This window comes from Amia ocellicauda, chromosome 8 (assembly GCF_036373705.1).
Source record: "Amia ocellicauda isolate fAmiCal2 chromosome 8, fAmiCal2.hap1, whole genome shotgun sequence".
In the NCBI taxonomy this organism is placed as follows: domain Eukaryota; kingdom Metazoa; phylum Chordata; class Actinopteri; order Amiiformes; family Amiidae; genus Amia; species Amia ocellicauda.
The window spans coordinates 39,079,382-39,094,602 of NC_089857.1; the positions used below are offsets into that span (position 1 = coordinate 39,079,382).

Here is a 15,221-nt window from a genome sequence, read left to right on the forward strand (position 1 = left end):
ATAAAGAAACTCTTGCCCTCACCTTTAATAGTTATCTTCCCAAAGACCTACTTCAGGGTGTCAGCTGCAGTACAGTATAGTAGTGTACAGCTTACTAAGATGATTGAGTGGATGCAGATGAGACAGAAGACTGTCTGGGCAATTCCTCAGATAAATAACTATAAGCCTAGACATAAACCAGTCCCCTGGGATGGGGGAGATTAAAAACGATGGCAGACTTCATCACAGACCCTTTCTTACAATATCAACAACCTGAAATTGAAAATACGCTATATACAGACAAATTACATTTCAATGATGCGTACTGTTAATTGAGTTAAGAAATGGCAGTAAGCAGCCAAGTTTTCTATTGTATAATTTGCTCTGATTGAGCAAATTATACAATTGAAAGCACAGTAATTGAAAGCTCCTTAACATTTTCTATTAGCAGAGAAGAAATAAAAATGCAGTGAAGGTTTCCAATTTATTTTTTATGCTGTTGTCCTCCCCAAGGACAATGGACTTTGCTCCAGATAAAATCTATACATTAATCTGTGCAAAGCTGCTAATTACTCCGGCTGAGTGGTTTAACAACAATAGAGCAGCTCAATTAAGTATTAACAAGTATGGGCTAATTTTAGGATACTGATTACATTTTTAGGACGGACCAAAACTGGTAACCATTTATTCTTATCAACTATCTTTAAATTCTTATACATACAAGTTACAGAGGCAATACTGAGAGGCACATAACTTGCAGCTTGCAACTACAGACACAAACTCAATTACAAACATCCTATTTTTTCCCAATAAAAGCTTGTCTGCATGAATTTTCTATGAACTTACAACTTAATCTGCATTTATATCAAGATAGGAAAAATAGTAAATACTTAGGTAAGAGACAGACTAAAAAAACATCAAACAAAAACATAAGCGTGAATAAGACTTCATGATCCTTTTGTAATCAATACCTTAGCCCAGCACAGCTATTACTCCGCTCTTTACATGCTGCAAAGGGCTAGAATTTTCAGATTTAATGGTAACTGAATGCAAAATTGTGATTTGTATGTGTAATTGGAAAGATAGCTCTACTGATGCCATCTGCCATTTTCCATCTCTGTATCCCTCAAAATCATTGCCTCTCCCTTTTCAAGACCATGATACACACTTTACTGCTTCTTCTGAGCTTGCACAGAACTTTCTGCCACTCTTTAATGCCAGGTCTTTGAATACTGTTTCCCCCTCGTTCACATTCTCATAGGAATTCAATTTTTAATCAAAGCATAAACTTTACAAACTAGTATGATATCATGTTTTAAGACTGGTTTTAGAAACAGCAGTAAAGGCAAGACTGACAGGTCTGTCCTCTGGGCTTTACTTGGTTTTCCAGTCATGAACTGCTCTCGTACTCTCAAACTTCAGCTTCTTTATTAAAGGCATAAGCATAAAAATATTAAAAAATAAAGCACTACGGCATTCTATGAACACAAACACTAGTGGATTATAAAAAAAAGCTTAATTTTATGCATCCTTAACTTGTGTCCTTGCAAACGTGAAATGCAAAATTATTTATTCTATTAAGCTGAGCTTTTGATACATAGGACAGATAGATGGACAGATATTGTGTAAATGTGATATCCAAAAGCACATACACCTACAAATTTACAAAGCTCTCTGGATATTCATAGTACGTTCAGATTCACTGCAACAACACTCGTATCAAAACATGCTCTAATGTAAACGCATCGCAGACGTCCAGGCGGTGCACACGGAAGCAGCATACAATGAGGGAAAAAAGTATTTGATCCCCTGCTGATTTTGTACGTTTGCCCACTGACAAAGAAATGATCAGTCTATAATTTTAATGGTAGGTGTATTTTAACAGTGAGAGACAGAATAACAAGAAAAAAATCCAGAAAAACGCATTTCAAAAAAGTTATAAATTGATTTGCATGTTAATGAGGGAAATAAGTATTTGATCCCCTATCAATCAGCAAGATTTCTGGCTCCCACGTGTCTTTTATACAGGTAACGAGCTGAGATTAGGAGCACTCTCTTAAAAACCTGTATAAAAGACACCTGTCCACAGAAGCAATCAATCAATCAGATTCCAAACTCTCCACCATGGCCAAGACCAAAGAGCTGTCCAATGATGTCAGGGACAAGATTGTAGACCTACACAAGGCTGGAATGGGCTACAAGACCATCGCCAAGCAGCTTGGTGAGAAGGTGACAACAGTTGGTGCGATTATTCGCAAATGGAAGAAACACAAAATAACTGTCAGTCTCCCTCGGTCTGGGGCTCCATGCAAGATCTCACCTTATTGAGTTTCAATGATCATGAGAACGGTGAGGAATCAGGGGACAGGACAACTGCACCGCATCAAAGGGATGATGGAAGGGGCCATGTACCGTCAAATCTTGGGTGAGAACCTCCTTCCCTCAGCCAGGGCATTGAAAATGGGTCGTGGATGGGTATTCCAGCATGACAATGACCCAAAACACACAGCCAAGGCAACAAAGGAGTGGCTCAAGAAGAAGCACATTAAGGTCCTGGAGTGGCCTAGCCAGTCTCCAGACCTTAATCCCATAGAAAATCTGTGGAGGGAGCTGAAGGTTCGAGTTGCCAAACGTCAGCCTCGAAACCTTAATGACTTGGGAGAGGATCTGCAAAGAGGAGTGGGACAAAATCCCTCCTGAGATGAGTGCAAACCTGGTGGCCAACTACAGGAAACGTCTGACCTCTGTGATTGCCAACAAGGGTTTTTCCACCAAGTACTAAGTCGAAGGGGTCAAATACGTATTTCCCTCATTAACATGCAAATCAATTCATAACTTTTTTGAAATGCATTTTTCTGTTTTTTTTGTTGTTATTCTGTCTCTCACTGTTAAAATACACCTACCATTAAAATTATAGACTGATCATTTCTTTGTCAGTGGGCAAACATACAAAATCAGCAGGGGATCAAATACTTTTTTCCCCCACTGTATGTTAAGACATAATCTCTTTATGATTAATTTATTCCTCCATTTGGATTACACAGCTGTCAGGTCCAGGGTATATCAAAATACACAAATAATTGAATACACAATCAATGCAATTGTTTAGGGTAAAAAATAAAAAGCATTAAGTCAATGGATCACCATTTTAAGGCTTTTTAAAAATACCTGTAGCAAGTAAGAGATTAGTCAGAGAGGTCATGCTGACTAATTGTGCTGTCATTGGTGGCATGACTTTGCTCCTGGCCACGGCACAGTCTAGTCCCAAAGAAGGATTTAAAGAGTACTACAGGGTCAGGTTCTGCAAAATGAGTGCCGAATGCCAAAACTGCCATGGGCCCAAACAACAGACATCATGCCAAGGAACTACGCTGATAAAAAATAGAGTTCACATTAACGCCAAAATGTCAAAGAGGAGTTACTAAACTGACAGAAATCACGGCATTAAGGACATCCCCTGAGGAGGATTACTGTTGTAGATTATAACATTGACATCTATTGACTGATATTTACAGGGCTTTCTGTGGACAGGACAGAGGGGAAATAATCTATATAAACAGATACATTCTATAAAAGAAGAGGACCAGGACAAGAGAAAAAAGCTTTCATATTTGAAATCAAAAGTCATGGATATACACCGATGTACCATAAAATACAAAATACTTGTTTATTGTATATTCCTATAAAGAACTCTTATGATTTCCTTTTTCCCCGCCATAGTTTATTTTAACCTTAAATCTTTAATATATAATTTTTATATAAAATGGAAACAAATCATGGGTGATGAATGGCCTTAGTTTTGTGAAATGTACTGTGAAATGTAACAGGCATTCAAGCAAGGTGTAGTTTCATTTCTAGGTCACAGGGTTTGGAGCTGATTGTTCAGTCATAGCTTGGTGACTCTTCATTCTTCTCTACTCATCTAGAAATCTCAGGTTTCATGCACTTAAGCAAGACTCAGGAAAAAAAAACTGTCACTAAAAGGGTGTTATTAAGTAAAATATCAGATATTTTTGTAAGGAAGGCTTTCATCTTGACCTGTAGCTCAGGCTGTAAAATGTAGGTTTTATTTATAACATTACTGGCAACAGCATTTTGTAAATGCACATGCAAGAACATGCTTGGAAAATCTCCTCAACATTAAACTGCGATGATGAGTCACACCTTCCACTACAGCCCTTTCACATCCCCCCTCCTCCAGTCTCAATTACATGTTATTCTCCATTCAGAGTGTTCATTTCAGATACAGCACACACTCCTATTATTGCATAATCATGAGTTGGGAAAAGGATTCAGACTGATCTTGTAATGAAATACGTAGCTTGGCTCTAACTACCTACCGCTCTACAATCAAATGGATTATTCCATGAGCTACTAATAGTTGGAAGGCTATTTAAAAATCAACAGCATACGTATAAATATCATCATCATCAGCCTTTATCGATCCACAGCTGGACGAAGGCCTCCTCAATATATTTCCACTTGTTTCGATGTACAGCAAGTAGTATGCCTACATACTTAAGTTTAGTTTCACACTGACTGCCAACTAGATTTTGTTTTCAGCAAGCACATTCACTACTGTTGTCAAATGCCCTGGCCAACAGACAACTAAACCAAGAAAACAATATCACAGCCAGTATACCAATCCAACAGCCTTGTCCTCTCCAGTTCCCTCGGTCCAGGCAGGAAAACTCTTAATTTTATCTCGCACAATTCTGATTAGCTTCCAAAGCACCCGCCACATTCCATTTGTGCAGTGAAAGCCTCCGACCTGCACGGCCCGTTCCCACTCTCCCTGCTCCATCCTCAGCCCTTGGCATGTGGTGATCTTACTGTCACTTCTCATCACGAAATCCTAGCTGCTCAACTGATGTCAAAGCAGACTGTAATAACAGCAGGGACGGTTTCATCAAATTAATTTCGCAGCTCCGACTCCAGTTTTCCCTTGATTTCCTTTGAGGAACACGCCCAAAAATCACAAAACTGCATCATTCTGGTTGAATTATTTGACCTACTAGACCCCTGTTAAGGCAGCTTATTGGAGCAATTGTTTAAATGACATCTGAGAAGGCATAAAAGCTCTATAGCATATTTGTTCATCTTTTTCTATCGTATTTGGAGTTTCTTGATTTCCCATCCCATGCTGTCCACTGTTTTTACATATGGCCGTGAGCCACGTTCCTTGAACTGATATTTCACATTACCATGTTATCTCTACTTAAATAGGTATTTAAACGATAGCTAGCAAGAATTATTAATCATACAGTCAGAAAATCTGATTCCAAAACAGTTCACCAGATGCTGGATACTTCACAAGCTGTGATGATAATGGAGCCTCATCACATTCCTTTGAGATCTAGTTAGCTCAATATCAATGTTTTTGTATTTTATCATTGTGTCAAATGTATTAGTTAAAAAAAAAGAAAAGAAAAGGAAAATGTACTATGTTTATCTGAAGGTAATACACAGGCATGCACACACTAACACACATATTATCTGGTTCTACACAAATATAGTGTCTAAGATTTGTATTTAATTGATCAGAATGTATTTGTTACCTTACATTTAATAACACTGAAGACATTTTTCCTCTATGTTTTGGTTTTTGAATGTATTGGTTCCAAGTGGAGAAAATGTACAGATTCCTTTTGACTGCGAATAGTAGCAGGAACACAAGATATCTCCGCCACAGCCTGTGAAATCAGTGACACCACTCAGACAATTAATGCTGGCTTCTGCCTGCTTGCTGATAGTGCACAATTGCATTCACCTTGTAATAACAGTGATCAGCTCGTGTATTGCTTTGCTCTTTGAGGTGTACCTCTCTGGCCACGATCCAAGCAAGATTAGCAGCCGAGAATGAAGTGTTGTTCCACTACAAAAGAGAATCTATTTTCCATATGAACAGACAATTAATAAGCATGCTTAACCCAGGATATGACACTGAAAAATAAAGGGGCATTGTGCCTAGACAATGGAATGCCTTAAAATGGGGAATTAAAAACAAAACATGATTAATAAACTGAAATAAAAAAGTCATTTCCTGGCTCATCTATTTCAATTAGATATAAATATTTATTGAATTGGTAATACTGTGGCAGATGGTGAGGATTCGGACAGGATTTGCTAGAAAAGCCTGAAACCCATAATTAAATTTGGAGTCATACACATTTTTTTTATTTTTTTAAAGGGCAAACATCATCTTTCCACACTGAGGAGAGCAGACCTTGAACAGGAAGAAAAAAAAAACACCTTGAAAATTAAAACATGCTTAATTGGTGTGTTTAATGGAAGCAGAGCCCAGAAAGACGACTAAAAACCTCTGCAATGACACAAAGACAGCAGTCTGGGTGTAGGCTGAGGACACGGGGCCCTCGGGCTCACCTCGATCAGCGGCCGGGCCTTGCGTTCCACGCTGAACTTGAAGTGGCAGAGTTCGCAGAAGCTGGTGTTAGAGGCGGAGAGCCAGTGCTCCAGGCAGCTCCGGTGGATGGTGCCCAAGGTGCCCGTGCACTCACAGGGTGACAGCAGGTCCTCCTGCCCGCTGCCTTCATGGCAGATCCTGCACATGGGCCGGTCATTGAAGGGGCTGGGACACAACAGGGGAGACAGACAGTGCTGTGAACAAGGTTTCACGACTCATCACATAACCCAGCAGCCTCCACTTTTCTCCGCTGTGGACAAGCAACTGCATGCCTTCTGCCAAATAAAGACACAGATAAACTGCAGACGGAAATACTATCTTTAACACCGTTCCAGTTCTTTCAGTAAAGCCACAATTGACACTTGAGTGAAGCTTGGAGAAGGTTGCCCAAATGAACCAAAACAAACAAACATACTTGTTTACACAAACTCCCCTCCTTTCGCAATCCTTAATCATATGAATGCATGAAAGCTTAACCGAACAGATTTTGTCTTCATAAAGCTTTGGCTAAACTCAGCGTATGCCCACCCACCCTAAATATGGCAGCTAATGCTCTAGAAATGTAATTCCTCACATGTTATGTTGTTTATAACTGTACTGTGTCATTGAACAGCAAGCTGGCCCTCTCTCCGGGTAGAAATTGTAATCCCCAGTAACCCACCTAAAACATCATCAGCACAAAAAGCATTGTGCAGTCACTAAGAAGAGAACAGCATGAACAACAATGCTTATGTATATGACAGAAATTAAAAAGGCTGTAGACACATAAAATTAAAGGGTATTTCAAATGGAAGCTTAAGCTATTAGTTCAAATAATAAACAATACATAAATTATGGGATAAGCAGAATCAAAGGACAGTAAACAAGGAGCCATGTGATTATGGTGCTGTTTAAAGGGTTGTTTATGAAGACATTAACTGATTAATGGTAACATAAACAATATAATCACACTGTGTCAAAGTCAGTTACTTAACAACCCCCCCCCCCAAAAAATTGATTATGGATGTGCCTTAGACCTGAATGCAATCGCACAATGATATGATTTACCGTACTTTAAATTAGAAGTATAAATATGAGGAAGTTGAAAAGGAATAGCAAACCAAAAGACATAACATCTGAAAATCTTTCTCAGGTATTCATATTGTCATGTCTACCAGGCAGATTATAACATGTTCTCCTTATTTATATAATTTCCCCTTTACTAAAGAGCAATTGACCTTCTTGTCCGTGACATCCTATGCTGATTTTATTCTGCTGCTGGAGGCGTCACCGACTGCCCTAGCAGACAGCAGACACAGCAGTCAGGATAGTCTGGGACCGCAGTGATAGCAGGCATGAGAACAGCAGGTCTGACAGCTTCACTTCTCATGTTGGCCACAGTGGTAGCCTGGTGATAGTGGAGCTGGCCTCAGACGTCTTCCTGTAGAGCACTGGGAGGGGCCGAGGTGACTTTAGATCAAACAGCACAGTGTCTCAAACATGAATGATAATAAAACACAATACGTAAATAACAATGACATTCATAGCTGTCAAGTCGAGGGCTCTTTGATTAGGAGTGTGCAGGAAATGATCTGCATGATGGAGAATTTGTTTTTATAAAGACTCGATTAGTGTATTCTCTTTGCTATCCATCGAACTCCAAAGTGCTGTAACACACACTACAGCAAAGTGGTCTGAAGGAACTGTGTGTGATTGTCCATTAACCCTGTAGGAAGATCTTCTCTTTGACTGGTGAAGCCCAGCCAAGGACCTCCATGGACACACGCTGGCCAGCAGATCTCCACGCAACCTCACTGAGTGAACACATATTCAGCACTCAACAGACCAGGCCCAGCCAGAATATTAGGTAAAATGTATTGAGATATTCAATACAGGCGAGAAGCACGCCGCTGAAGATTGGGCAAAACTCTGTGTGGTCAACAACATTGCTCAAATACAGATCTGCGAATAATCCAGGTTTCTTCACAGAAGAGATGAACAGTAGTTATATAAAGTCGTTACCAATTTAGAGTCTGGAGGAACACAGTTCCAATATATGCAATGTGATTCAATAGTAATGCATAATCACTATAAACATCTGTAATAACAGGCTGTAATTAGCGCTGCTGCTGGAGAGGCTCTGACACAGTCGAACTGCTGTAATGCACAGTTATTAGTAGGTCAGGTGGCAAACAGATCATTCAGAATGATCCTCTTGCTAAGAACCGGCACGCTGCCTTAACCCGCTCCTCTACTCTCCGTCTGACTCGTGACAACAGAGAAACCAAGTATGGACCACTGTGGACAGGGTGTAGCACCTGAAGCAATGAAAGCTCGTAACAGCTAAGGAAGCCCGGCAGTGACGGTGCGGCCTGCTCGGCAGCTGCAGGCAGCTGTTATACCTAAACCCTTCTTTTGTCAGTGCAGCTCAAGAGGAAGGGGGGAGGGGGCCTTACACTTTGATCTAGAGAACAACCTTGTCGGGTACTAAAGCTCCCATCATGCATATTAATTAAATGGCTAAATATAGACATTATGGATTCTAAACAGTAAGCTTCTCATGTCTTATTTTCTTACACCCACAGCCTTCACTAAGGCGAATTTGATCCCACAAGACATTTTTCAGCCTTTACCTCCCTAAATCATTAGCAGCTGGCCTACGCGGTCTTGCATGTAAAAATACACTCACCTAAAGGATTATTAGGAACACCATACTAATACTGTGTTTGACCCCCTTTCGCCTTCAGAACTGCCTTAATTCTACGTGGCATTGATTCAACAAGGTGCTGAAAGCATTCTTTAGAAATGTTGGCCCATATTGATAGGATAGCATCTTGCAGTTGATGGAGATTTGTGGGATGCACATCCAGGGCACGAAGCTCCCGTTCCACCACATCCCAAAGATGCTCTATTGGGTTGAGATCTGGTGACTGTGGGGGCCAGTTTAGTACAGTGAACTCATTGTCATGTTCAAGAAACCAATTTGAAATGATTCGACCTTTGTGACATGGTGCATTATCCTGCTGGAAGTAGCCATCAGAGGATGGGTACATGGTGGTCATAAAGGGATGGACATGGTCAGAAACAATGCTCAGGTAGGCCGTGGCATTTAAACGATGCCCAATTGGCACTAAGGGGCCTAAAGTGTGCCAAGAAAACATCCCCCATACCATTACACCACCACCACCAGCCTGCACAGTGGTAACAAGACATGATGGATCCATGTTCTCATTCTGTTTACGCCAAATTCTGACTCTACCATCTGAATGTCTCAACAGAAATCGAGACTCATCAGACCAGGCAACATTTTTCCAGTCTTCAACTGTCCAATTTTGGTGAGCTTGTGCAAACTGTAGCCTCTTTTTCCTATTTGAAGTGGAGATGAGTGGTACCCGGTGGGGTCTTCTGCTATTGCAGCCCATCTGCCTCAAGGTTGTGGCTTCACAAATGCTTTGCTGCATACCTCGGTTGTAATGAGTGGTTATTTCAGTCAAAGTTGCTCTTCTATCAGCTTGAATCAGTCGGCCCATTCTCCTCTGACCTCTAGCATCAACAAGGCATTTTTGCCCACAGGACTGCCGCATACTGGATGTTTTTCCCTTTTCACACCATTCTTTGTAAACCCTAGAAATGGTTGTGCGTGAAAATCCCAGTAACTGAGCAGATTGTGAAATACTCAGATCGGCCCGTCTGGCACCAACAACCATGCCACGCTCAAAATTGCTTAAATCACCTTTCTTTCCCATTCAGACATTCAGTTTGGAGTTCAGGAGATTGTCTTGACCAGGACCACACCCCTAAATGCATTGAAGCAACTGCCATGTGATTGGTTGCTTAGATAATTGCATTAATGAGAAATTGAACAGGTGTTCCTAATAATCCTTTAGGTGAGTGTATATACATATATTGTTAATATAATCCGTTATAACTATCAGGAATTCAACTAAAAGGAAGTAATGATATATTAGACCATATATTTGAGTGAAAATGTAAGGGGTAATGTATGGAAAGTGACTAAAACTGAAGAGTTCTAGGTTATATTCCTTTAAAGGGGATTAGCTTCCTTTTGCACTTTCTTCACACAAATCTCTCTGCAATCCTAGATGTGTTTGAGGGCAATCCTTGTTGTTCTGAAGAAAAAATTAATAAATACATACAAATAAAGACAACACAAAATCAAGAATATAAAATAATATCCATCAATGTTTTTCATGGATTAATTTATATGTAAATTCCTGGTCTAATTTTAGATTTATATAATATAAAAACAAACATTTTCATCATATTCAAAAGTCTGTGCACAATTGTATCCACTACTTTTAATCATCAACTACAGTTAAGCATTTTTTTTTCTCAGACCAAAGAATAAACCATATTCTGAAGTACCAGTAGCATTACTTTCTTCACAATATCTATTTCAATCCACAACCATACTTCACAGAGAAGCGAAGCCAGTGGATTCTTACATAAATGTCCCTGCTTGTCCCTGCTCCTCTTATTTCCCCTCAGAGGTTGAACTGAAACATGATAGGCTACACCTCTCGCCTGCACGCCCAGCGTCTGTCAGAGCTCAGAAAACCGCTCTCCCTTCCCGGCCTGGAGCAGGAGGCCTGTGCACAGACCGTATGGCTCCGAGGCGGATCGACAGAGGAACAGATTAAACAATCCCTTCACCTCTCAAACCCCCCCCTCCCCACCTTGCTCCTACCTCTGGGTGGCGAGAGTCCTGACTACTGTTGACAGCAGCTGCCCGTCCTTAGCCGAAACTTGCATGACATACTGTGGCTGTCCATTCGCCGGGCTGTTGGAGTCCTCCACTGCCTTTCCTGCAGGGGCTGCGTCTGTGCAGTCTGGCAGCACCTCCGGCAGATGACTGCAGCGGCTGGTTGTCATGGCAGCAGACAGCAATTACCCCGCTGAAGCTGTGTGCGTTCATATGGCATTTCCCATCTGAGAAGACATATGTATATATATATATATATATATATATATATATATATATATATATATATATATATATATATATATATATGTATGTATGTATGTATGTATTCATGCACAGTAGGTATGTTAAGGCATGAAAACAGTATATAGGTGTTACATGATGCCTTCAAAAATTGTCCAGTGCAGGGCTCTTCAGATGCACACATGCAGAGCAAGCAATAAATTGCCTGCTCCCGTCGGTACATTTGACCCTGCACTGTTCAATTCGGCTAAATAACAGTTAGAAATTAATGAACAGTTTCAAATATATGCCAGCTAACAATTATTCTCTGCCACATAAAACAATAGAACTAAAGTTAATATTAAGTAAGGAAAACAGTACATACACTACAGTAAACTACAGTGAAGACATAGATCTTTCATATATTCTTCATATCTGTAGATCACATGAACGTATTGGTACGGGATGGTAACCTTTAAAGTGTAACTATTCTCACAACCTGTTAAAAGAGATATTCCCTTTATTGCCCCGTTATTCAACAGAGTTTCGGCCTTTATTAAATGTAACAATTGTGGCCTTTTTGTGGTCCAATTTCAGTAGATGTTTGGGTTGTAAAAAAAAAACATAATTCATATAATGAATGCATGTGGTCACCAGCAAACCATGACAGAGCAGAAATTAAGGGTTTATATGAATGTAGTTCTGTCACAGAAGGTCCCTGTGTAACAACTAAGGGATTAAGGTCAACTTTCTGACAAGAATGAACCCATTGTAATTAGAAGAAGCTAAGACATCAAATGGAAAAAAATAAGCTGCAGGAATTACAAAGATTAATTTCTGGGGAGGTTTATAGTTGTATTACTTTGTTGGAAATGTACTAGCTAAATCTGTAAGGCCTAATTAACCAGTTAATGACCACTTAATTAACAAGTCAAGTACAGGATTGGAAGCACTCATCATTTTATATCTTGCGCATAAACGGGATTCAAATATATCTATCAAACCACCTCAAAATGAGATAGCAATGAAAGAAATTCCCAGTGGGTTATAGCTACATTATTTGCTTCTTAACAGTGCTATTAAAATATTCATGCTAAAGCAGTGGTTCCCTGTGTTAACATTTGTTCACAGTATCAAACACTGTCCACCACAAGTCTTTTAACTGGCAGTACAAGAAGTGTGCAGGAGGTTAGGATTCGTGTTTTGCTTGACAATAACATGTCATTTAACTATAAAAGAACATCCATTCCAGAAAACAAATACATGCGAGGACAGAAGAATATGCATCACTTTGATCTTTTGGATGGACTTAGATATTCTCCTGCAATGGTCTGCTACCTCAATGATAGGCTGCTCTTGTCAACGTCTTGAACAGGATACCCCAGGCATTCCTCCATTCATTGCCTTGGTCGGCGAGGAGGATGATGTCATTGCACACATCGCATTGTATACTTCCCCCTACGCTTAAGAGGAGTCACCCTTGAGTGCCACTCATTGCCTAAATGAGCTTTGAATTAATTACAAAGGATTGCAGTCATGAATGCCAGATTTAGCACAGCCCCGTCACACTAAAACCTACTCAATGCAATAGATAGACTAGAGCTTTCAACACACGTCCAAAACTAAAAAGGAAAACAAGACTGTCGGATGAGCACATCCAATAGTTCTGATAGGTGTGCATGATTCGATGACATCTGTCACAGATGTACAGCTCCACTATACCAATCAAAAACGTCAGTCAGTTAGCTATGGTCCATTAAGGAATGACACAAAATTGCCTCTAATGATGCTGGAATACTGCTCCCCACACCAGCACACTCCCTCCACTACATCCTCCAGAGATGGTAAGTCTAAGCTGACCAGACAATGAAAGGTCCCTAGGGTGTGCAATGCTCACACAATCTAATTCTCCTAACCTCAGGCACCATCCGTCTAGCACATGACATTCCCACAGCCCTTTTCCATTCTTCAGTCAGTCTTGGCCTCCTCTAATCAAATCAACCAAGCAGAAACATTAAGATACCCTGAGATGTGTGTGAGATGTTTTAGATCCTTCCAGCGCATGAAGCCTGCTTATCTGTTCCCAAGACAAACTTATATTTCACACAACTCTCGGGAATTTACACTTTAAAACAATGGGGGTGAAAAATATCATATCTGGAGTAAAAGGAGTTCTCTGGGGATGGTAATGTGCATTTTTGTTTTGCCAAAGACAACAAATACATTAAACTCAGCTGTCACAAGATTTCAGGCTTTTGACAATACAGTAAATCATACAAAAAAATATCATAGCTTTCACCGCCTTGAGTGATATAGAAAACATGATTAATGAAACATGTGAGAAAGCAAAACCATTTAAAAATGTTACATAATAAAAGCTTGTATAAGATTACATAAATGTCAAGAGACTAATCTTATAATTGTCTACAATTAATAAAATGTAGCTTCAGTAAATACTAACGTATTCACAGTTCACTGGATGCTCATTATACATTTTCTCTTAAAACTAAAAACTGGTGAGAGTTTTTTTAGGGTCTGGCTTCAACTTATATTCAAGGTCTCTCAGTCTAAACAGTAACATATACAATGCCAGTGATGAACAGCGTCTGTCAAACATTTTTCACATAGTCAAGCCTTAATATTATGTGTGCGTATACCAAGAATGTCTGGTACTCATGCACATAACTTTCTTTTTTAACCGCATAGCTCTTGCTACATAGACTGAAGCCAAATGTTCTAAATATTCAAATTAAAATGAGTCTTTGCTCACATCCAGGTCTCTTTAGAAACTGAGACACTAAGAGAATGCCCTGCAGATGTTTTGACTTCAAAGTTGTTGTTTTTTCTCCTCCATACAGTATGGGGGTGTGATAGACGATTCCTCTCTGTTCTCTCTCAGGCTTCCCATGAGGAATGCCATAGTTTCAATTAAGTAGACAGGCATCTGCAAAGTTAAACCAATATCTCTACACCTAATAATACAAGAGTTAAGAGCAGACAGAAAACTGTCCCCGTGTCTTACATCGTTAGTGGCGTATTAAGAAAACTATATATAACATCTTTGGTTTGAAAAAAAGAAAGAAAAGTGTAGCTCTGGATATTGAAATGAACCCTTTTTAAGCTGTTGTCCTTCAAAGCCATTGCAGAATTTCTATTGAAAAAAAAGAATGTTCTCCACATTTGTCCTCGTCAAAAGCTTTTTTTACACTACCACGTATGAACAGAATAATGGCTTTTGACAATCTTGAAAACCATCATACTTCTCTGGCACGATTTCATTTCATGTAAAGTAATGCCTGCACTAACCCATTAAATCTAAATGGGCTCACATTGTTCAGATGCTGGAGCCCCTGATGTTTTCAATGAAGCGCGGCTGCTCTCAGACAGGAGGCTGGGGAGCTCTGTGTGGCACAGAAAATGCCTTCCTGTTGACCCATCGTGGGGTCAGTCAAATCACACATTAATGACACCAGACAGACATCACCTGGTGCACACAAAGTGAGACTGCAGGGTGTATTCTAACATGGGTTCATTTCTTTCCGCCTACATGAAGACGTTCTGAGATTGTTTATAGTTAGACATACTGACCTCATTAACAGTTGGTTCATATTGTGCCTTTCGAAATGTGCAGAACCTCATGCTGTGAGTGAGAGCCAGCTCCAGAATTTAAAATGTGTTAAATAAATTAAAACTCTAAGTGGTATGGTAGTTAACATATAGGAGATTGTTTCTTTGGAGAAAATGAAGACCCATCATCAGCTTATGAGGTTCTAGTTCCATAATGAGTTATGGAAATAATGTACGCATGCACACACACACACACAAATAAAGTGTGACATTAAAAGTGGGAGTCCAATAACAGCATAAGGATCAATCCACATACTTCTACAAAAG

The 15,221-nt window shown here is 39.8% G+C and overlaps 1 protein-coding gene across 1 annotated transcript in view; it reads right to left on the reverse strand.

Moving 5' to 3' along the window:
* Positions 1-15,221, reverse strand: part of LOC136755006 (E3 ubiquitin-protein ligase MARCHF3) — a 38,729-nt gene that overhangs the window by 6,095 nt on the left and 17,413 nt on the right. Inside the window, exons 2-3 of the mRNA XM_066711347.1 lie at positions 11,091-11,332; positions 6,364-6,568 (exon numbers count right to left, since the gene is read on the reverse strand). Coding sequence (XP_066567444.1) covers positions 6,364-6,568; positions 11,091-11,275 — 390 coding nt within the window. The 5' untranslated portion in view covers positions 11,276-11,332. The remainder of the gene's footprint in view (positions 1-6,363; positions 6,569-11,090; positions 11,333-15,221) is intronic.